The sequence below is a fragment of the Pseudoliparis swirei genome, chromosome 19 (genome assembly GCF_029220125.1).
Source record: "Pseudoliparis swirei isolate HS2019 ecotype Mariana Trench chromosome 19, NWPU_hadal_v1, whole genome shotgun sequence".
Lineage (NCBI taxonomy): Eukaryota > Metazoa > Chordata > Actinopteri > Perciformes > Liparidae > Pseudoliparis > Pseudoliparis swirei.
In genome coordinates this window covers 14,793,759-14,815,293 of record NC_079406.1, presented here as the reverse complement: position 1 = coordinate 14,815,293, position 21,535 = coordinate 14,793,759, and the positions used below count along the sequence as shown (strand labels likewise).

The window sequence follows — 21,535 nt, the reverse complement described above, 5'->3', positions numbered from 1 at the left end:
TCAACTTAAAGATCTGGATTCTTTTCAGATTCAAAGAGGGGCATCTGAATATGAATACCCTACAGTTTTGGACCGATAGCACTGAGCTAAGGGCCCCAAAAACAGGTCCAAAGGGTAAAATTGGGCCTTATTCTCTTAAATGTGCATATTTTTTGACAAGTGCAAAAATGGCCATAATCTCCTAAATATTTGTCCTAGAAATCCCAAATTGAACACAGACACTCAGGACAGAGCCTACAATGAGGTGATGGGGTGAAATTTCCTCCGAAACACCCACAAGAGTTAATTGGCTGTCTGAAATCCAGGACTTGAAGAGGGTGTGTGGTTTAACCAATCTGAGACCCTGTTGTGAGCTTGGGCTGATTTTAGCTTTTTTTTCTTCTAAACATGTCAGAGCTTAGCTTTATTTTGCAGGTTGTAGCCCCTCCCAAATGGTGCCCAACCATGTAGGCCGGCAACATATAGCAATTAGCATCCCTGCTTGGGAAGGGTTTAAAAACCCGGAAAAAACTAAATTCCTTCCTTCAAAGGTTAACCCTCCTGTTATGTTTGTTTCTTACATACAGCCGTGATGTTCCCGGGTCAATTTGACCCGGTTAATGTTGAATCATCCAAAAGTGGTCAGAAACCAAAAAATTCTAAAAACTATAGTTTGTACATCATCACCAACAACATTACTAACAATTAAATCAGTTTTTAGTGGAATTGAGTTATTTACCCCTCCATAGATCAGAGTTCAATCAGGAGCATTCACTCGTTTTAATGAAAAATACATGTTCAAACAATTTTTTAGGAACATTGAAAGAACCTAAATCTAAATTGCATTAGTCTACCATAACATGTATTTTCTCCTAAATTTTATTTGCATTTTGTAATTTTCTTTTTTTCATGGGGTGATGTAGATAAATAGAGATGAGACACCTGTGCTGTTCAGGGTCATAATGACCCGCCCACTAAAAATCAAGCCAAATGAGTCATAAAGGTTTTGTATTGAAAGTAAACTTTAGTTATGTTTATTTGTAGTGTTAAGATGCATAAAATATATGATAAAAGATACCAAAGGCACAGTCATCCTCTTGGTGCAGTCGTATGTATCTGCAGAGTGTAATGTTGTAGGACTGCTCAGCAACCATTTTGTATGTTTGGCCCTCCCCTGCTAAGGCGTGCGTGGAGTTTTCCCGCAGGGAAAAATAAAGGTTCCTGTCAAAATAGTTTCTGTATTTCTCGCACAGATGGGGTCGTTAGAAAGAGATGTGTGTGGGTCTGAGATTGGGATGAGACAGGGTGTGTGTCTCTCCCAGTCAGACAGACAGTATATTAGAAGTACTATACTACATATGTATTAGTTGAGACATGAAAGAAACCCTCACATTAGTGTCCCATGTCCAATAAAGGTGTATTTAGGGGGAAAGTTAGAAGATGATAAACATTGTTTGTTCTGTAAAGTGTGCTTCTCATGTCGGGTGATGGGCACACAGCAGGATAGAGATGGTTCCCATAACAACCACCTGATTCTTTTGTTTGAAGTTTGAAATGTGTACAACTTTATATATGGGGTTGTGAACGGGGTGTGTGTGTTGGTGTCTGTGCGTGTGTTAGTGTGTGTGTGTGTGTTGGTGTGTGTGTGTGTTGAAACTTGGTGGGAGGGAGTAAGAAAGACTGTCCTACATTTACAAAGAAAGAAATAGTCTAAACGTGACTCTTCTGATGACTTTTAGCCTTCACTTTCACAGCCGGGTCAAATTGACCCGGGAACATCATCTCTGTTATATAAACTTGCAGGGAGGGGGTTGCAAATACATGATATTTTTTTACTATTTTTTTAAACGTTGATTACACTAAATAAGGTAAGCAGAAGAAGTTTTATACAGAAAGAGTACTTAGAAGTATTTTTCCTAGATTTTCAAACTTTGAAACGGGTCAATTTGACCCGCAACATAACAGGAGGGTTAACAACTCCTCAAATGTTTGTACTGAACAATTTCAATTGTATTCTACCCCATTTGGGAGTGGCTACAACCTGGAAAAGAAAGCTAAGCTTTGACATGTTTACCCAATTTGACCCTTTGGACCTGTTTTTGGGGCCCTTAGCTCAGAGCTATCGGTCCAAAACTGTAGGGTATTCATATTCAGATGCCCCTCTTTGAATCTGAAAAGAATCCAGATCTTTAAGTTGATTTGAAAGTATGAAAAATTAACTAAAAGACTGGTTTTAAGGATCGTACAAGGGTTATTGGCACGGTGACAATTTCCTCTTGTGAAAGTTTTGGAAGGTATTCCCCCCACGGCCTCAAAGTCTTATATTTAGGTAGATATAATATTTTTAATATAAAGCAGTAGGGTTATATCTGAGAGACAATTGGGAGGTCAAGGGTCAGTCTGCAGAGTATGCGTGTGTATGTGTATATGTGTGTGTGTGTGTGAGTGTGTGTCTCTGCCTGTGTGTATGTGTGTGTGTCTGAGTGTGTGTCTGTGTGTGTGTGTGTGTGTGTGTAAGAGTGTGTGTGTGCGTGTGTAAGAGTGTGTGCGTATGAGAGTGTGTGTGAGTATGTGTGTGTCTCTGCCTGTGTGTGTGTGTATGAATGTGAGTGTCTATGTGTTTCTGTCAGTGTGTGTGTGTGTGTGTGTGTGTGTGTGTGTGTGTGTGTGTGTGTGTGTGTGTGTGTGTGTGTGTGTGTGTGTGTGTGTGTGTGTGTGTGTGTGTGTGTGTGTGTGTGTGTGTGTGTGTGTGTGTGTGTGTGTGTGAAGCGATGTGTTAGTTTGCATGCATATCAGTGGAAGTTGAATGGTAAATCATGTTTTATTAACAATTCCCAAATTATTTCCCAGATTTTTCCGGGTACCTGCTCTTTTTGTTTGATGAGTAAAACGCCTGTAAATAACGCCATGAAGGGTTTATTGTTTTGAGTTGTTTGACTGTTTAGCATTTTTATTGATTTTGATGTATGCCTTTATATTGTATTGTTTGAATAAATATAGACGGTTTATACTTCTTCCGCTTAACAGATAAATCGGACTTTTATTTTGTAAGGTTAAAAGGAAGCGCACTTTTTTTTAGGTTAAAATGCGAACTTTATGGTTTAGATTACGGACAGATGCGCATTTTATAACAAGTTTAATCGTTGATTCGACCGGTATGGGGCTAACTCTGTTAAGGTGGTGATAGTTTACGAGTTTTAATTAATGTATTGTCACCTAAAGAAATAAATAATGGAGAGTCACCAGCAGTAAGTCTTCACGCCAATTCATATGATCCGTTACAACGCGTATTGCTGTCATAATACGCAGGCGAAACAACATATATAACATAATAATAAATAAGACTAGAGGACGCTTTTTACAATTCATAACAGCATTGTAGAAAAGAGAGATAACAAACGGCAAAGATACGTTGATCAGAGACGTATTTGTAATTATAATACGTCAAATACAAACGTAATCTGGAGAGAAATACGTTTCAGTCAAACGTAATTTGGAGAGAAATACGTTTGAGTCAAACGTAACTGCAAATTGCATTTTAGGTCTGGGGGAACGTAATTTTTGTGATACAGGGTTGCTCATGAAATAGAAAGAAATGTTGCCAAAATCTTTTTTTTAAGATTATTAAATTGCAAAACAGCAACAATGACAGAGAGAAGCTGTGAGAATAAAATTCTGGTTGAAACCATGGGCAACTGAGAGAACTTGCATGAAAAAACAGAGAAAAGTTGGCTGCTTTCATACCTCCGTAGAATCATCACAGTCTCCAAACGTATCAGCGAAGTCTGGTGGACTTTTCTTCAGGGTCTGGTCAGCAGGCAGTGTGTTGTCATTGTAAGAACTCACAAACTTAAAGTCACTGGTTCGAGAACCTGTTGTCAGGTACGCGTCATAATTGTAGGCGCTGCGTAAAGTTCCTGCGCCATCAACGTCTGCGTAATTAGGAGGGAGATACGCGCTGGGGATGGCAACTGCTCCATCAAACAACAGTCTGGGCTTTCTCCTGCGACAGAACCTCACACACAGGATGATGATGATGAAGGTCAGAAAAAAAGTGCACGCGGACACCAGCGCGATGATCAGATAAGAGGTCAGTTTGGAGTTCTTCTCGTCATAAGAAATATCCTTCAGTTCTGGCACCTCAGCCAAGTTATCAGAAATAAGTAAATACATGGAGCAGGTGGCAGAGAGAGAGGGCTGTCCGTTATCCTTCACCGACACAATGAGGTTCTGTTTCATGCTGTCAGACTCAGAAATGTCCCGCTGGGTCCTGATCTCTCCACTGTGGAGACCAATAGTGAAAAGACCCGGATCAGTGGATTTGACTATATGATAGGACAGCCAGGCGTTCTGCCCGGAGTCCGCGTCCACCGCGATCACCTTGGACACCAGAGAGCCTCCGTGTGCAGCTTTGGGGACCAGCTCGGTCATGAAGGAGTTGCCCTCCGGGGCGGGGTACAGTATCTGAGGAGAGTTGTCATTCACATCCGATACGAACACACTGACGGTCACGTTGCTGCTGAGCGGAGGAGAACCGTTGTCTCTGGCCATCACGTGCACTTTAAAACTCCTGAACTGTTCATAATCAAACGACCTCACAGCGTGCATCACCCCCGTGTCTCCGTTAACAGAGAGATAGGAGGACACCGGGGCGCCGTTCACCTCCCCAGGTAACAGAGAATAAACTACGGTACCGTTTTGTCTCCAGTCGGGGTCTCGAGCCGTAACGGAACATAAAGTGGAGCCCGGTTTGTTATTTTCAGTCACATAAGCGCTATAGGACTGTTCCTCAAACACAGGTGGGTTGTCGTTGATGTCTGCTACAGACAGCTGGACAGTTTTAGAGGAGGACAGAGGTGGAGAGCCCTCGTCAGTGGCAGTGATTGTAATGTTGTAATCAGACTCTAGTTCACGGTCCAGTTGTCCTGTGGTCACCAGAGAATAATAGTTTTTAATAGAAGGAACCAACTTAAAAGGGACGTGTTGCTGAATGGAGCAGCGGACCTGTCTGTTAGCCTCAGAGTCTCTATCCTGCACGTTGATGATGCCCACCTCTGTACCAGGTGACACGTTCTCAGGTATCGGGCTAGTCAGTGACTTCAGATAAATAACAGGGGCGTTGTCATTCACATCAGTAACATCTATGATGACTTTGGCATATGAGGTTAACCCCAAACCATCTTTTGCTGTGACGCGCAGTTCAAACGATGATGCGGTTTCAAAATCAACTGTTGTCGTCAATTTTAAATCACCTGTCTTATGATCTATGGCAAACATTGACTTAATATCTTCTGTAATGTGTCCAAAATCAAATATAACATCTCCATTTAATCCCTCGTCTGCATCAGCTGCCCTCACGGTCATTAGCACCGTACCTGGAGGAGAATCTTCAGGCAGACGTGCTTTATAAACGGCCTGGCTAAACACTGGGGCGTTATCATTAGCATCCAGTACAGTGACGTGTATGACGACAGTACCGGATTTCTGAGGAGAGCCTCCATCCAGAGCTGTAAGAACGAGATTGATTTCTTTTAAAGTCTCGCGGTCTAGCTCTTTGTTAAGGACTAATTCCACAGAATTACTTCCAACGCCCAGAATGAAATTGTCGTTGCTTTCGAGGTTGTACGTCTGAACTGAATATTTGCCAATATCCGCATCATGTGCTTCTTCTATTGCAAAATGAGCACCCTTTGCCGCTAATTCCGATATATCTATGTGAATTAAATCTTTATTAAATTGAGGAGAGTTATCATTTATATCCTGGACATGGAGACTAATTCGATGCAATTCTAATGGATTCTCTAACATGAGTTCTTGTTTTAAAACGCATGACGCTTTGTCTCCACAGAGGCTCTCTCTGTCAATCCGTTGAACAGTCATCAGATCCCCGTTACTGAGGTTTAAGTCACAATAACGTTTGTCGTTCCCATCGGTATCAATGCGGGCTTTTCGAGCAGATAGACTGCTTGTTTCAAGACTCAAATCTTTGGCGATATTACCGATCACGGATCCGCGTCTCATCTCCTCCGGAAAGGAGTAGCTTACATCTCCATTTGCAAAATATGAAGAAAAGAGCAGGAACGCGAAGACAGAGCTTTGCAATGCGAGTCCAGTGGTCGTCTTCATGACGACGGAACAAAACATGTTTCCTAGTCAGTGTCCCGGGACGTAGACAAAAAAGAAGAATGAAACCAAAAACCACTCAATCCAAGACCATGGTCTCTTCCTCAGTCGAGGATCAACTGCAGCACATTGAGTCACATTGTGCGTTGACGACTGTTGGGTGATATCGACACAATTAAAACACCTGGTAGATAGCGACATCGTGAGTCTCCTCTATAAATGACATCATATAATTCGCTGCGAGTGTACAATTATGAAAACCGCATTTAAAAAGCAAATTCAAATTCAAGAAAAATCATATGTTGAAATGCCACATGTTAAGAGGAGTAAGAGCACGTCTGAGATAACAGCATGTACCTCATGCTTAGCATTGCTTCTTGGGTGTGTAACAATAAACTGATCATATCCTTTTTTGTCTTTAAGTAAAATGTAACGTTTGCTTTCAGTAAATTGACAAAATACCCTTAAACTAAAACCGCTGTACACGGAAGAGATACACAACGAAGGAAAATGTATCTTACAAAAAGAACAACCCTGAATCTAACTTATTCTTATTTGCTTGGTTCAAAAACAATATACTCTTGCAAAGGCAACAACGTATTTACAACAGCCAACAACTTTGCAGAGAGAGATTAACTGAACTGCAAAATACAAAATATGTTGGATTTAGAAAATACAAATATAAAAAACGCTTATTAATTAGAGTAATATGAATATAGGAAAGTAAATATGATGATGCCTTCAAAACATAATCGAGTCTGCTGATGTGTTACAGTGAGTGACTCATATATATATATATATGAGTCACTGACTGGAACACATCATATATATATATATATATATATATATATATATATATATATGCATAGAGAAGGAATGAAGAAGATACACAACATGTGGAAAATGCCATTAATGCCATGATATGATTTGTAAGGTATATCGCTTATGAAAAGAAAGAGTGAATCTGATCAAATACCTCCAACAATAACCAATCAAAGCAAGACCAACTTAGAAACCAAAAGAGAAGAAATACCAGCAAATCAGTGTTCAATTGTGAAGTCATATTATAGTCTCTGATTTCTGTAGTGTGGCAATAACTAAACATTTGAGAAATATTAAGTACGTGCCAAATTAATTAATGTGGCAAGATAATAATAGCAAACACAAACATATGTTTTGAAGTACAACAATTGCTCCTAATACAATTCCAAAGAAAAACTAATATACAGTAAGCACAACATGCTTAATAAAAATATCACTTTTTAAAATTGGTAATGTGGGAAATAATCCAGCGTAACTTTTAACGAAACCCTGAGATGGACCTAATTGAAACTTGACAACTCATCCCCTACATTTTCTGAGATTTGATCTTTCCTAAATGAAATTCCAGAGATTATCCTGCATGCCTTCGAACCACTATAACTGCTTTTTTTTTTAAAGTGATGATATCAATATTACCACTTGTCACAAGACAGACGATTTGAGAATATTGTTTTCAAATATAATAATAGATTTTGCATGGTTTGTTGCTCTTACCTCAGGAGAATCATCACAGTCTCCAAACGCATCAGCGAAGTCTGATGGACTTTTCCTCAGGGTCTGGTCAGCAGGCAGTGTGTTGTCATTGTAAGAACTCACGAACTTAAAGTCACTGGTGCGAGAACCTGTTGTCAGGTACGCGTCATAATGGTAGGCGCTGCGTAAAGTTCCTGTGCCGTCAACGTCTGCGTAATTAGGAGGGAGATACGCGCTGGGGATGGCAACTGCTCCATCAAACAACAGTCTGGGCTTTCTCCTGCGACAGAACCTCACACCCAGGATGATGATGATGAAGGTCAGAAAAAAGGTGGACACGGACACCAGCGCGATGATCAGATAAGAGGTCAGTTTGGAGTTCTTCTCGTCATAAGAAATATCCTTCAGTTCTGGCACCTCAGCCAAGTTATCAGAAATAAGTAAATACATGGAGCAGGTGGCAGAGAGAGAGGGCTGTCCGTTATCCTTCACCGACACAATGAGGTTCTGTTTCATGCTGTCAGACTCAGAAATGTCCCGCTGGGTCCTGATCTCTCCGCTGTGGAGACCGATAGTGAAAAGACCCGGATCAGTGGATTTGACTATATGATAGGACAGCCAGGCGTTCTGCCCGGAGTCCGCGTCCACCGCGATCACTTTGGACACCAGAGAGCCTCCGTGTGCAGCTTTGGGGACCAGCTCGGTCATGAAGGAGTTGCCCTCCGGGCGGGGTACAGTATCTGAGGAGAGTTGTCATTCACATCCGATACGAACACACTGACGGTCACGTTGCTGCTGAGCGGAGGAGAACCGTTGTCTCTGGCCATCACGTGCACTTTAAAACTCCTGAACTGTTCATAATCAAACGACCTCACAGCGTGCATCACCCCCGTGTCTCCGTTAACAGAGAGATAGGAGGACACCGGGGCGCCGTTCACCTCCCCAGGTAACAGAGAATAAACCACAGTACCGTTTTGTCTCCAGTCGGGGTCTCGAGCGGTAACGGAACATAAAGTGGAGCCAGGTTTGTTATTTTCAGTCACATAAGCGCTGTAGGACTGTTCCTCAAACACAGGTGGGTTGTCGTTGATGTCTGCTACAGACAGCTGGACAGTTTTAGAGGAGGACAGAGGTGGAGAGCCCTCGTCAGTGGCAGTGATTGTAATGTTGTAATCAGACTCTAGTTCACGGTCCAGTTGTCCTGTGGTCACCAGAGAATAATAGTTTTTAATAGAAGGAACTAACTTAAAGGGGACGTGTTGCTGAATGGAGCAGCGGACCTGTCTGTTAGCCTCAGAGTCTCTATCCTGCACGTTGATGATGCCCACCTCTGTACCAGGTGATACGTTCTCAGGTATCGGGCTAGTCAGTGACTTCAGATATATAACAGGAGCGTTATCATTTATATCAGTAACATCTATTATAACTTGTGCGTAAGAGGTTAGTCCTAAACCATCTTTAGCTTGCACTCTCATTTCAAAAGAACTCCTTTCTTCAAAGTCAATCACACCAGTTACTTTAATTTCTCCAGTTTTAGAATCAATGGAAAATACATTTATTTCGTCATCAGAAACGTGACCAAAGTGATATGTAACGTCTCCATTTACTCCTTCATCTGCGTCATTCGCACTAACATTAATCACGATGGTACCTGCAGGAGAGTTTTCAGGCAGACGTGCTTTATAAACGGCCTGGCTAAACACTGGGGCGTTATCATTAGCATCCAGTACAGTGACGTGTATGACGACAGTACCGGATCTCTGAGGAGAGCCTCCATCGAAAGCTGTGAGAAGCAAATTAATCTCTTTTTGTTTCTCTCGATCAAGCTTGTTCTCCAGTACGAGTTCAACCTTGTTGCTGTCAACAGCGAGAATAAAGTTATTGTTCTTTTGCAGGTTGTATCTTTGAACAGCATTTTGACCAATATCTGCGTCATGGGCCTCCTCGATAGAGAAACGATTTCCCTTTTCAGCGGACTCCCGTATTTCCATTTCAATCAAATGTTCTCTAAATGTTGGCGAGTTGTCGTTTACATCTTGAATATGAAGACTTACACGATGAAGCTCCAGAGGATTTTCTAACACCAGATCTACTTTCACGACACAAGAAGGTTTCTTTACACAAAGACTTTCTCGGTCCGTTCTCTCCGATGTGATCAAATCTCCGGTGCTCAGATTAATATCACAGTGCCGTTTACGAGTCCCCTCGAAATCAAAACGGGCCTTTCGGGAAGATAAAGTCCTCAGATCGAGACCGAGATCTTTGGCTATATTTCCAATAACAGACTCGCGTTTCATCTCTTCTGGAATAGAATAACTCAGGTCTCCATTAACGAGGTGCAGCGCTACAATGAAGGAAGCGATGCGGAGAACCAGGCGAAGCCACGAATATCCTTTGTCTCCCATCTTGATGAAATAGGGCGCATTCGGCTTCTTTGCCCGAGTGAAATGATTAATAAATCCCAAAAGAGTCAATAATCCAAAACTCCGCACCAGTGTTCACAAAAATATGTCCACGATTGAACAAATTCTCTCGGAAAATACAACTGAGATCTACTCCGTCCTAGTGGGTGGAGTGGTGTGTGTTTATATAGTATGTAAGCCAACAGCGACACCGTGAGTCACGTGTTATCTTCACAGTTTTATTGTTGAATATGGCCGTTTCATTATGCCCTTAATATCTTACTCTGACAACATTTTAAAAGGCACTATAACAGTCCAACGTCAATCATTTCAGCCACAGTAAAAAAGAGAGGCAAGGTTCAGCACCATGGACAGTGGTGGAAGAAATACTCTGATCCTTTACGAGAAAGACAAACGTAATATGAAAAACTAAATATACTCCATAAGGGGCGCATCACACCAGACGACTCTCAAAATCGCGTCGCTCGCAAAACCATTGTTTTCCTATTTACGCCTTTCATGCGCACCTTTTAAATACCGCGCGGCGCTTTTTTCTAGTGTTTTTTAAGCGTGCATAAAAGTTACAATATTCTCAACTTTAAGCGCGAGGTGCGGAGTCGCACATCTCATCAATGTCACACTCGGCCAAGGCAGCCAATCAGATCAAGTAAGAGGCGGGCTTTCCTTCCTGTTTTCGTGTGGTATGAACAGCGGGAAATTCAAAAGAAAATGGAAAACTCTGAGGAGACAATAATATTAGCGGTATTTAATTACGAAGAGCTTTATAATTCTAAATCGAAACACTACTCCAACTGACTTCTGCTCTGCCGAAGGTACAACTGAAAGCGCTCGTCATCGAGACACAATTCGCGGAATAGATGGTGATATTCGCCGTACTCTTTCCTTCTTTTTTATATCGTGAACCCAAAACCTCTGCTTTTGGGGGGCTTTTTCTTCCTCCTCATCCCACAGCACAGCAAGAGCGTGACGTCTGCTTGAATCCATTTTTTAAATGAAGTTGTATCGCCCGTTTGCGCACACAGGCGCTCCACAGGCGCACCGGATGTTTTGAGCCGCAGGTTTTTTACAAGGTGTTTTTGAAGCGGCTGTGCTTTTACAAGTCGCTATTGGTGAGATCGAGCCCTAATAAGTTCTTTAAATTCCTGCATATTACATTTGTTCGTAGCAAAAGTGCCGAACTATATTCATTAAAAATATATTTGAAGTATCACAAGCCGTGTTTCAGAAAAAGTCCAGTGTTATATCATTATATGAAAAATATGAAACTATTGATAGCGATGCATCAATATTCAAGCAGCAGTTCACTTTTGAAGCTAAAGATGTAAAATAAAATTATTTAATTCATACGCAATATGTCCAACGGATCCCAGCATATTGGTTGGTCTCAGAAGTGTCATTGGAATCTTAATCTATATATATGTTATAAATTAATTGTAGCGAGTTAATGTCATACAAGAAACTTTACACAACAAGTGTGTCGATGTTGTAAACTCAAACACACCATCCATTCATTGTAACTTCCTCATGTTTGGAGGTGTGTGATACAACTGATCTCAAGGACATATCAAAGTAGTATTTACAAGGACATTACAATGTAAATAATGTACCTGTGTGGCTTTAATTCAGTCAAAGTGCCTTAATGTGTTGGCTATCCATGAATATATCCTGCTGAATTTAATACAAAAAAGCCGACATGCCGTTGAGCATCACACTGAAACGTAATATTCTAGCCATAGAATTACTCCTATTGACTTCATTAAAAAACGATAAGTTCATAAAACCAATTATAATAATTAAATAAGGAATGACATTCAAAGTGTATCTTTCTGACACAAGACCTGAAAATAATTCACACCAAAGGTATACAAGATATAATATGAATAGATTATGTCCATGAAATGCCAAGAGATGAGTCTGTTTTTGAAGGACAAAAGAAAACCTGTAATACATTTCCGGTATAAATCATGAAGTGAAAGGCAATGCAATAAAAACTTTAGCGTCAGCAATCACAAAACAATTGTGGAGGGAAAAACACACTGCAGACGGACAAACACTTTTTAAGAGGACTCAATGAACAAGTCAAACAATAGTGACAAGTAAATTAGTTAGAACGCTTCATACCTCTACAGACGGCTCTATATCATCAAACGGGTCAGCGAAGTCTGATGGACTTTTCCTCAGGGTCTGGTCAGCAGGCAGTGTGTTGTCATTGTAAGAACTCACGAACTTAAAGTCACTGGTTCGAGAACCTGTTGTCAGGTACGCGTCATAATTGTAGGCGCTGCGTAAAGTTCCTGCGCCGTCAACGTCTGCGTAATTAGGAGGGAGATACGCGCTGGGGATGGCAACTGCTCCATCAAACAACAGTCTGGGCTTTCTCCTGCGACAGAACCTCACACCCAGGATGATGATGATGAAGGTCAGAAAAAAGGTGGACACGGACACCAGCGCGATGATCAGATAAGAGGTCAGTTTGGAGTTCTTCTCGTCATAAGAAATATCCTTCAGTTCTGGCACCTCAGCCAAGTTATCAGAAATAAGTAGATACATGGAGCAGGAGGCAGAGAGAGAGGGCTGTCCGTTATCCTTCACCGACACAATGAGGTTCTGTTTCATGCTGTCAGACTCAGAAATGTCCCGCTGGGTCCTGATCTCTCCGCTGTGGAGACCGATAGTGAAAAGACCCGGATCAGTGGATTTGACTATATGATAGGACAGCCAGGCGTTCTGCCCGGAGTCCGCGTCCACCGCGATCACTTTGGACACCAGAGAGCCTCCGTGAGCAGCTTTGGGGACCAACTCGGTCATGAAGGAGTTGCCCTCGGGGGCGGGGTACAGTATCTGAGGAGAGTTGTCATTCACATCCGATACGAACACACTGACGGTCACGTTGCTGCTGAGCGGAGGAAAACCGTTGTCTCTGGCCATCACGTGCACTTTAAAACTCCTGAACTGTTCATAATCAAACGACCTCACAGCGTGCATCACCCCCGTGTCTCCGTTAACAGAGAGATAGGAGGACACCGGGGCGCCGTTCACCTCCCCAGGTAACAGAGAATAAACCACGGTACCGTTTTGTCTCCAGTCGGGGTCTCGAGCGGTAACGGAACATAAAGTGGAGCCAGGTTTGTTATTTTCAGTCACATAAGCGCTGTAGGACTGTTCCTCAAACACAGGTGGGTTGTCGTTGATGTCTGCTACAGACAGCTGGACAGTTTTAGAGGAGGACAGAGGTGGCGAGCCCTCGTCAGTGGCAGTGATTGTAATGTTGTAATCAGACTCTAGTTCACGGTCCAGTTGTCCTGTGGTCACCAGAGAATAATAGTTTTTAATAGAAGGAACCAACTTAAAAGGGACGTGTTGCTGAATGGAGCAGCGGACCTGTCTGTTAGCCTCAGAGTCTCTATCCTGCACGTTGATGATGCCCACCTCTGTACCAGGTGACACGTTCTCAGGTATCGGGCTAGTCAGTGATTTCAGATATATAACAGGAGCGTTATCATTTATATCAGTAACATCTATTATAACTTGTGCGTAAGAGGTGAGTCCTAAACCATCTTTAGCTTTCACTCTCATTTCAAAAGAACTACTTTCTTCAAAGTCAATCACACCAGTTACTTTAATTTCTCCAGTTTTAGGATCAATTGTAAAAACATTTACATCGTCATCAGACACATGGCTTAAATCATATGTAACGTCTCCATTTACTCCTTCATCTGCGTCATTCGCACTAACATTAATCACGATGGTACCAGCAGGAGAGTTTTCAGGCAGACGTGCTTTATAAGCGGCCTGGCTAAACACTGGGGCGTTATCATTAGCATCCAGTACAGTGACGTGTATGACGACAGTACCGGATCTCTGAGGAGAGCCTCCATCGAAAGCTGTGAGAAGCAAATTAATCTCTTTTTGTTTCTCTCGATCAAGCTTGTTCTCCAGTACGAGTTCAGCCTTGTTGCTGTCAACAGCGAGAATAAAGTTATTGTTCTTTTGCAGGTTGTATCTTTGAACAGCATTTTGACCAATATCTGCGTCGCGGGCCTCTTCGATAGAGAAACGGGTTCCCTTGTCAGCGGACTCGCCTATTTCCATTTTGATCACATTATCTTTGAACTGCGGGGAATTGTCGTTTACATCTTGAATATGAAGACTTACACGATGAAGCTCCAGAGGATTTTCTAACACCAGATCTACTTTCACGACACAAGAAGGTTTCTTTCCACAAAGACTTTCTCGGTCCGTTCTCTCCGATGTGATCAAATCTCCGGTGCTCAGATTAATATCACAGTGCCGCTTACGAGTCCCCTCAAAATCAACACGGGCCTTTCGGGAAGATAAAGTCCTCAGATCGAGACCGAGATCTTTGGCTATATTTCCAATAACAGACTCGCGTTTCATCTCTTCTGGAATAGAATAACTCAGGTCTCCATTAACGAGGTGCAGCGCTACAATGAAGGAAGCGATGCGGAGAACCAGGCGAAGCCACGAATATCCTTTGTCTCCCATCTTGATGAAATAAGGCGCATGTAGCTTCTTTGCCGGAGTGAAATGATTAATAAATCCCAAAAGAGTCAATAATCCAAAACTCCGCACCAGTGTTCACAAAAATATGTCCACGATTGAACACATTCTCTCGGAAAATCCAACTGAGATCTACTCCGTCCTAGTGGGTGGAGTGGTGTACATGTGTTTATATAGTATGTAAGCCAACAGCGACACCGTGAGTCACGTGTTATCTTCACAGTTTTATTGTTGAATATGGCCGTTTCATTATGCCCTTAATATCTTACTCTGACAACATTTTAAAAGGGACTATAACAGTCCAACGTCAATCATTTCAGCCACAGTAAAAAAGAGAGGCAAGGTTCAGCACCATGGACAGTGGTGGAAGAAATACTCTGATCCTATTACGAGAAAGATAAACGTAATATGAAAAACTAAATATACTCATAAGGGGCGCATCACACATGACGACTCTCAAAAACGCGTCGCTAGCAAAACCATTGTTTTCCTATTTACGCCTTTCATCCGCACCTTTTAAATACCGCGCGGCGATTTTTTTTCTAGTGTTTTTTAAGCGTGCATAAAAGTTTCAACATTCTCAACTTTAAGCCCAAGGTGCGGAGTCGCACATCTCATGAATGTCACACTCGGCAAGGCAGCCAATCAGATCAAGTAAGAGGCGGGCTTTCCTTCCTGTTTTCGTGTGGTATGAACAGCGGGAAATTGAAAAGAAAAAGGAAAACTCCGAGGAGACAATAATATTTGCGGTATTTAATTACGAAGAGCTTTATAATTCTAAATCGAAACACTACTCCAACTGACTTCTGCTCTGCCGAAAGTACAACTGAAAGCGCTCGTCATCGAGACACAATTCGCGGAATAGATGGTGATATTCGTCGTACTCTTTCCTTCTTTTTTATATCGTGAACCCAAAACCTCTGCTTTTGGGGAGGCTTTTTCTTCCTCCTCATCCCACAGCACAGCAAGAGCGTGACGTCTGCTTGAATCCATTTTGTAAATGAAGTTGTTTCGCCCGTTTGCGCACACAGGCGCTCCACAGGCGCACCGGATGTTTTGCCCCGCAGGGTTTTTTTACAAGGTGTTTTTGAAGCGGCTGCGCTTTTACAAGTCGCCTTTGGTGTGATCGAGCCGTAATAAGTTGTTTAAACTCCTGCATATTACATTTGTTCGTAGCAAAAGTGCCGAACTATATTCATTAAAAATATATTTGAAGTATCACAAGTTAAAGCAGCCGTGTTTCAGAAAAAGTCCACAGTGATATATCATTATATGAAAAATATTAAACTGTTGATAGCGATGCATCAATATTCAAGCAGCAGTTCACTTATGAAGCTGAAGATGTAAAATAAAATTATTTAATTCATACGCAATATGTCCAACGGATCCCAGCATATTGGTTGGTCTCAGAAGTGTCATTTGAATCTTAATCTATAGATTATATATATATATATACAGTGGTGTATAGTAACGAAGTAGAAGTACTTCGTTACTCTACTTAAGTAGTTTTTTTGGGTATCTGTACTTTATTTTACTACTTATATTTCTGTTTACTTTTACTTTTACTTCACTACATTTTGCAATGAAAACTTGTACTTTTACTCCGATACATTTCCCCTGAAACAGTATCGTTACTCGTTACTACGGAAAAAAATAATCATGAGAAACATCGTAGACTGTTGTGGAACACACCACAGCGCACCTGAACGCAGCACGAACACCAGGTTGGGGGTCAGTGGTCCTTGCCGCGTGTTTTCTATTCCCACTCCCAGTGATGCCCAGGATGTTAGCGAGCGAGCGGCTACAGAGACGACTCATTTCATGTGGAAGCAGCAATGGAAGCTATTCGAAAAACCACGGGGACCAAGATCAACGTCCGTGGCCATATTTGGGCGAACTCTTTTCTTTTGTCGGAGTGAAAGTTTCTTCCTACCGGATGAAGTGCCTCTCATGCCGACCGAAAGCTACGGAGATATGGCCTTCAACAACTCACCAACCTCAGGAAACACATTGAGGTAAATTAAGATTAATCCCATGAGCCGCAACGTTAATGTTTAGTCATCATAAACCTGTTAAGATATCTAGCAGTGTTGTCCTCAGGATTGGAGTACGATATATCTTTGGCAGAAGAGGGGGGGAAACAGGTGTCTGATTGTCCTACGCATGTTGTATGTTAGGCTAACGTTCGCTAGCTATCGTCAATTAAATGAGACAATTAGCGTGAGTGGAGTAGACAGATCTCTAGCGAGTTAATGAGCTGAAGAAGTGTTGACAGTTGTGAGAATTTGTTGATTTGAGTCGTCTTAGCTATAATATAATGCTAATCATTACAGCATTATTATAATTATTTGTATTAATATTATAAGAGTGACGGTCCAGTAATGGTGACGATATTGATTTGGGACTGTTGTTGTGTTTAACTACAGAGATACAAGTACATATTCACAAATCAACTCTGGATGCACGGACAGTGCATGAAACTAAATGTATAAACCTCAAATTAAAACAAACTATTTTGTACAAAACTTTAGGTTGGGGTCATGACATGTTAGGAAGTGTTATTAATTCTATCATGTCTATAATACTCTCACTTTATTTCAGGAATGGACTACATCAAGCAGCACATGGACGAACTCTCCCTGCAGCTATAGGTGATGCCACCAGGTCCAGTTCATCTGATGAAGAGGACTTCTTCTTCGTCATCTCAAGCGCATGACAGCAGCAAACAGCTGGATGGAGAAGTGGATCACGTTGACTTGCTGAAATGCTTCCCAACTGTGTGCTGCTGTCTGTGAAGCTAGACACATGTACTCTACCTGCATCAGGGCCTGTGAAGCTAGACACACTCTACCTGCATCAGGGCCTGTGAAGCTAGACACACTCTACCTGCACCAGGGCCTGTGAAGCTAGACACACTCTACCTGCATCAGGGCCTGTGAAGCTAGACACACTCTACCTGCACCATCAGGGCCTGTGAAGCTAGACACACTCTACCTGCACCATCAGGGCCTGTGAAGCTAGACACACTCCTGCACCATCAGGGCCTGTGAAGCTAGACACACTCTACCTGCACCATCAGGGCCTGTGAAGCTAGACACACTCTACCTGCACCAGGGCCTGTGAACGTCTCTTCAGCATCGCAGGACTCGTCTTCAGCCCCAGAAGGCGACACTGAAATCTGTCCATTTGAAAATCAACAAGATGAACAATACATTTTCACTTTAAAGTGATGATTTTGGTTGTTACTTTGGTTCTGCTTTTTTTTTCTGTGTTAATCGTTTTTTATATTTTGTAATTTCATAGTATTCATATATTGCTAAGTTCATCCTAGCTCATACTCCTTGTTCATGGCGGCCACAGCACCCAAAAAAAAAAAATTCATAATTCTCAAAATTCTTACCTTGTTTTTTATTAACAGCATTTTTTTACTTTTACTTTCAATACTTAAGTACATTTAATATCAGAAAATTACTTTCTTAAGTACAAAAAAAATCAGATACTTTAATACTTTACTCAAGTAGTATTCTCAGAGGTGACTTTTACTTTTACTTGAGTAATTTTACAGTCAAGTATCTTTACTTTTACTCAAGTATGACTTTTGGGTACTTTATACACCACTGTATATATATATATATATATATATATATATATATGTTATAAATTAATTGTATCTGACAAATAAATGTAGCGAGTTAATGTCATACAAGAAACTTTACACAACAAGTGTGTCGATGTTGTAAACTCAAACACACCATCCATTCATTGTAATTTCCTCATGTTTGGAGGTGTGTGATACAACTGAGCTCAAAGACATATCAAAGTAGTGTTTACAAGGACATTACAATGTAAATAATTTACCTGTGTGGCTTTAATTCAGTCAAAGTGCCTTAATGTGTTGGCTAGCTATATGAACATATACTGCTGAATTTAAGACAAAGAAGCCGACATGCCGTTGAGCATCACACTGAAACGTAATATTCTACCCATAGAATTACTCCTATTGACTTAATTTAAAAACGCTAAATTCATAAAACCAATACAAATTAAATAAGGAATGACATTCAAAGTGTATCTTTCTGAGACAAGACCTGAAAATAATTCACATCAAAGGTATAAAAGATATAATGATTATGTCCATGAAATGCCAAGAGATGAGTCTGTTTTTGAAGGACAAAAGAAAACCTGTAATACATTTCCGGTATAAATCATGAAGTGAAAGGCAATGCAATAAAAACTTTAGCGTCAGCAATCACAAAACAATTGTGGAGGGAAAAACACACTGCAGACGGACAAACACTTTTTAAGAGGACTCAATGAACAAGTCAAACAATAGTGACAAGTAAATTACTTAGAAAGCTTCCTACCTCTACAGACGGCTCTATATCATCAAACGGGTCAGCGAAGTCTGATGGACTTTTCCTCAGGGTCTGGTCAGCAGGCAGTGTGTTGTCATTGTAAGAACTCACGAACTTAAAGTCACTGGTTCGAGAACCTGTTGTCAGGTACGCGTCATAATTGTAGGCGCTGCGTAAAGTTCCTGTGCCGTCAACGTCTGCGTAATTAGGAGGGGGATACGCGCTGGGGATGGCAACTGCTCCATCAAACAACAGTCTGGGCTTTCTCCTGCGACAGAACCTCACACCCAGGATGATGATGATGAAGGTCAGAAAAAAGGTGGACACAGACACCAGCGCGATGATCAGATAAGAGGTCAGCTTGGAGTTCTTCTCGTCATAAGAAATATCCTTCAGTTCTGGCACCTCAGCCAAGTTATCAGAAATAAGTAAATACATGGAGCAGGTGGCAGAGAGAGAGGGCTGTCCGTTATCCTTCACCGACACAATGAGGTTCTGTTTCATGCTGTCAGACTCAGAAATGTCCCTGGGTCTGATTCCTGATCTCCGCTGTGGAGACCGATAGTGAAAAGACCCGGATCAGTGGATTTGACTATATGATAGGACAGCCAGGCGTTCTGCCCGGAGTCCGCGTCCACCGCGATCACTTTGGACACCAGAGAGCCTCCGTGTGCAGCTTTGGGGACCAGCTCGGTCATGAAGGAGTTGCCCTCCGGGGCGGGGTACAGTATCTGAGGAGAGTTGTCATTCACATCCGATACGAACACACTGACGGTCACGTTGCTGCTGAGCGGAGGAGAACCGTTGTCTCTGGCCATCACGTGCACTTTAAAACTCCTGAACTGTTCATAATCAAATGACCGCACAGCGTGCATCACCCCCGTGTCTCCGTTAACAGAGAGATAGGAGGACACCGGGGCGCCGTTCACCTCCCCAGGTAACAGAGAATAAACCACGGTACCGTTTTGTCTCCAGTCGGGGTCTCGAGCGGTAACGGAACATAACGTGGAGCCAGGTTTGTTATTTTCAGTCACATAAGCACTGTAGGACTGTTCCTCAAACACAGGTGGGTTGTCGTTGATGTCTGCTACAGACAGCTGGACAGTTTTAGAGGAGGACAGAGGTGGAGAGCCCTCGTCAGTGGCAGTGATTGTAATGTTGTAATCAGACTCTAGTTCACGGTCCAGTTGTCCTGTGGTCACCAGAGTATAATAGTTTTTAATAGAAGGAACCAATTTAAAAGGGACGTGTTGCTGAATGGAGCAGCGGACCTGTCTGTTAGCCGCAGAGTCTCTATCCTGCACGTTGATGATGCCCACCTCTGTACCAGGTGACACGTTCTCAGGTATCGGGCTAGTCAGTGACTTCAGATATATAACAGGAGCGTTATCATTTAAATCTGTAATTTCTATTATCACCGTTGAATATGACGCCAATCCCAGACCATCTTTTGCGCTGATCTGGATTTCATATGACGATTCTTTTTCATAATCAATAGATTCAGCCACTTTAACTTCTCCGGTTTTAGGGTTCAGTGAAAAAACTTGATTTTCATCTGAAACGTGATTAAATCCATAAGTAACTTCACCATACATCCCTTCATCTGCATCAGCAGCACTCACTGTGATCACCAATGTATCCAGAGGAGAGTTTTCAGGCAGACTGGCTTTATAAACGGCCTGGCTAAACACTGGTACATTATCATTAGCATCCAGTACAGTGACGTGTATGACTACTGTACCTGATCTCTGAGGAGAGCCTCCATCAAATGCGGTGAGCAATAACATTATCTCTTTTTTTTCTTCTCTGTCTAATTCTTTGTATAAAACTAATTCACCACTTTTCCGTCCAACACCATTTGTCTTCACATTGAGTTTAAAGTGGTCATTCAGCTGAAGTGAGTAGCCCTGTACAGCATTTTCTCCGATGTCTCCGTCGTGCGCCTCGTCCAAGAGAAAACCTGCACCCTTGACCGCAGATTCTCGAATTTCTATTTTAAGTGACTCCTCTTTGAATCGAGGTGAATTGTCGTTGATATCTTGAACGCGGATACTAATACGGTGCAGTTCTAGAGGGTTTTCCAAAACGAGTTCCTGTTTCAGAACACATGATGCCTTTTTCGCACAAAGCCCTTCTCTGTCGATCCTTTCTTGTACAATCAAGTCTCCGGTGTTGAGATTTATACCGCAGTATTTAACACTGTTATCTTCAGTATCGATACGGGCCTTGCGAGCAGACAGTCTCCCCACATCAAGTCCCAGATCCTTAGCGATATTTCCAATGATAGATCCACGTTTCATCTCCTCCGTTAAAGAGTAGCTCAGGTCTCCATAGACAGGGTGGAGGGAAATAAATATAAAAGCAAGGCCGGAAAGAAGCGCAAATCTGCTCCACTCCATTGTCACCTCAAGAAGGACCTGTTTGCCACAAAGTAGGTCCAGATATACAAAAAAAAGTGTAGCCGTGACTTTCTCCAATATAAGAAAAATTCCCAGTGTAGTATCACGAAGCGATACCGTCAACTGCAGTATTACCAGAATCCGGTTTTATGTTCGATGAGACAAAAGGGTGGAGAAATACCCTGCCCTCTTGTTCACTGGTACACACTGACACCATGAG

The 21,535-nt window shown here is 42.0% G+C and overlaps 3 protein-coding genes, 1 long non-coding RNA gene and 1 pseudogene across 4 annotated transcripts; 1 reads left to right on the top strand and 4 right to left on the bottom strand.

Annotated features, from left to right (window-relative positions):
• Positions 1-3,717: 3,717 nt before the first annotated feature.
• On the bottom strand, positions 3,718-6,105 carry LOC130209891 (protocadherin gamma-A11-like). Its single transcript, XM_056439807.1, has one exon. The coding sequence runs from the start codon at positions 6,103-6,105 to the stop codon at positions 3,718-3,720; it is 2,388 nt and encodes a 795-aa protein (XP_056295782.1).
• Positions 6,106-6,206: 101 nt separating this feature from the next.
• Positions 6,207-10,022, bottom strand: LOC130209308 (protocadherin gamma-A11-like). Its single transcript, XM_056438867.1, is given in 3 exon segments — positions 6,207-6,221; positions 7,639-8,345; positions 8,348-10,022. Coding segments are annotated over 3 exon segments (2,397 nt in total).
• Positions 10,023-12,155: 2,133 nt separating this feature from the next.
• Positions 12,156-14,546, bottom strand: LOC130209307 (protocadherin beta-15-like). The gene has a single exon (XM_056438866.1). The coding sequence runs from the start codon at positions 14,544-14,546 to the stop codon at positions 12,156-12,158; it is 2,391 nt and encodes a 796-aa protein (XP_056294841.1).
• Positions 14,547-16,424: 1,878 nt separating this feature from the next.
• On the top strand, positions 16,425-17,184 carry LOC130209903 (uncharacterized). Its single transcript, XR_008834736.1, has 3 exons — positions 16,425-16,576; positions 16,988-17,047; positions 17,163-17,184. It is a non-coding gene; the product is annotated as an uncharacterized LOC130209903 (long non-coding RNA).
• Positions 17,185-18,883: 1,699 nt separating this feature from the next.
• Positions 18,884-21,315, bottom strand: LOC130209306 (protocadherin beta-15-like; annotated as a pseudogene).
• Between the last annotated feature and the right edge of the window lie 220 nt (positions 21,316-21,535).

Excerpts from the sequence above, each read along its gene's own strand:
- LOC130209891 (XM_056439807.1), bottom strand. The coding sequence starts at position 6,105 with ATGAAGACGACCACTGGACTCGCATTGCAAAGCTCTGTCTTCGCGTTC.
- LOC130209307 (XM_056438866.1), bottom strand. The coding sequence starts at position 14,546 with ATGGGAGACAAAGGATATTCGTGGCTTCGCCTGGTTCTCCGCATCGCT.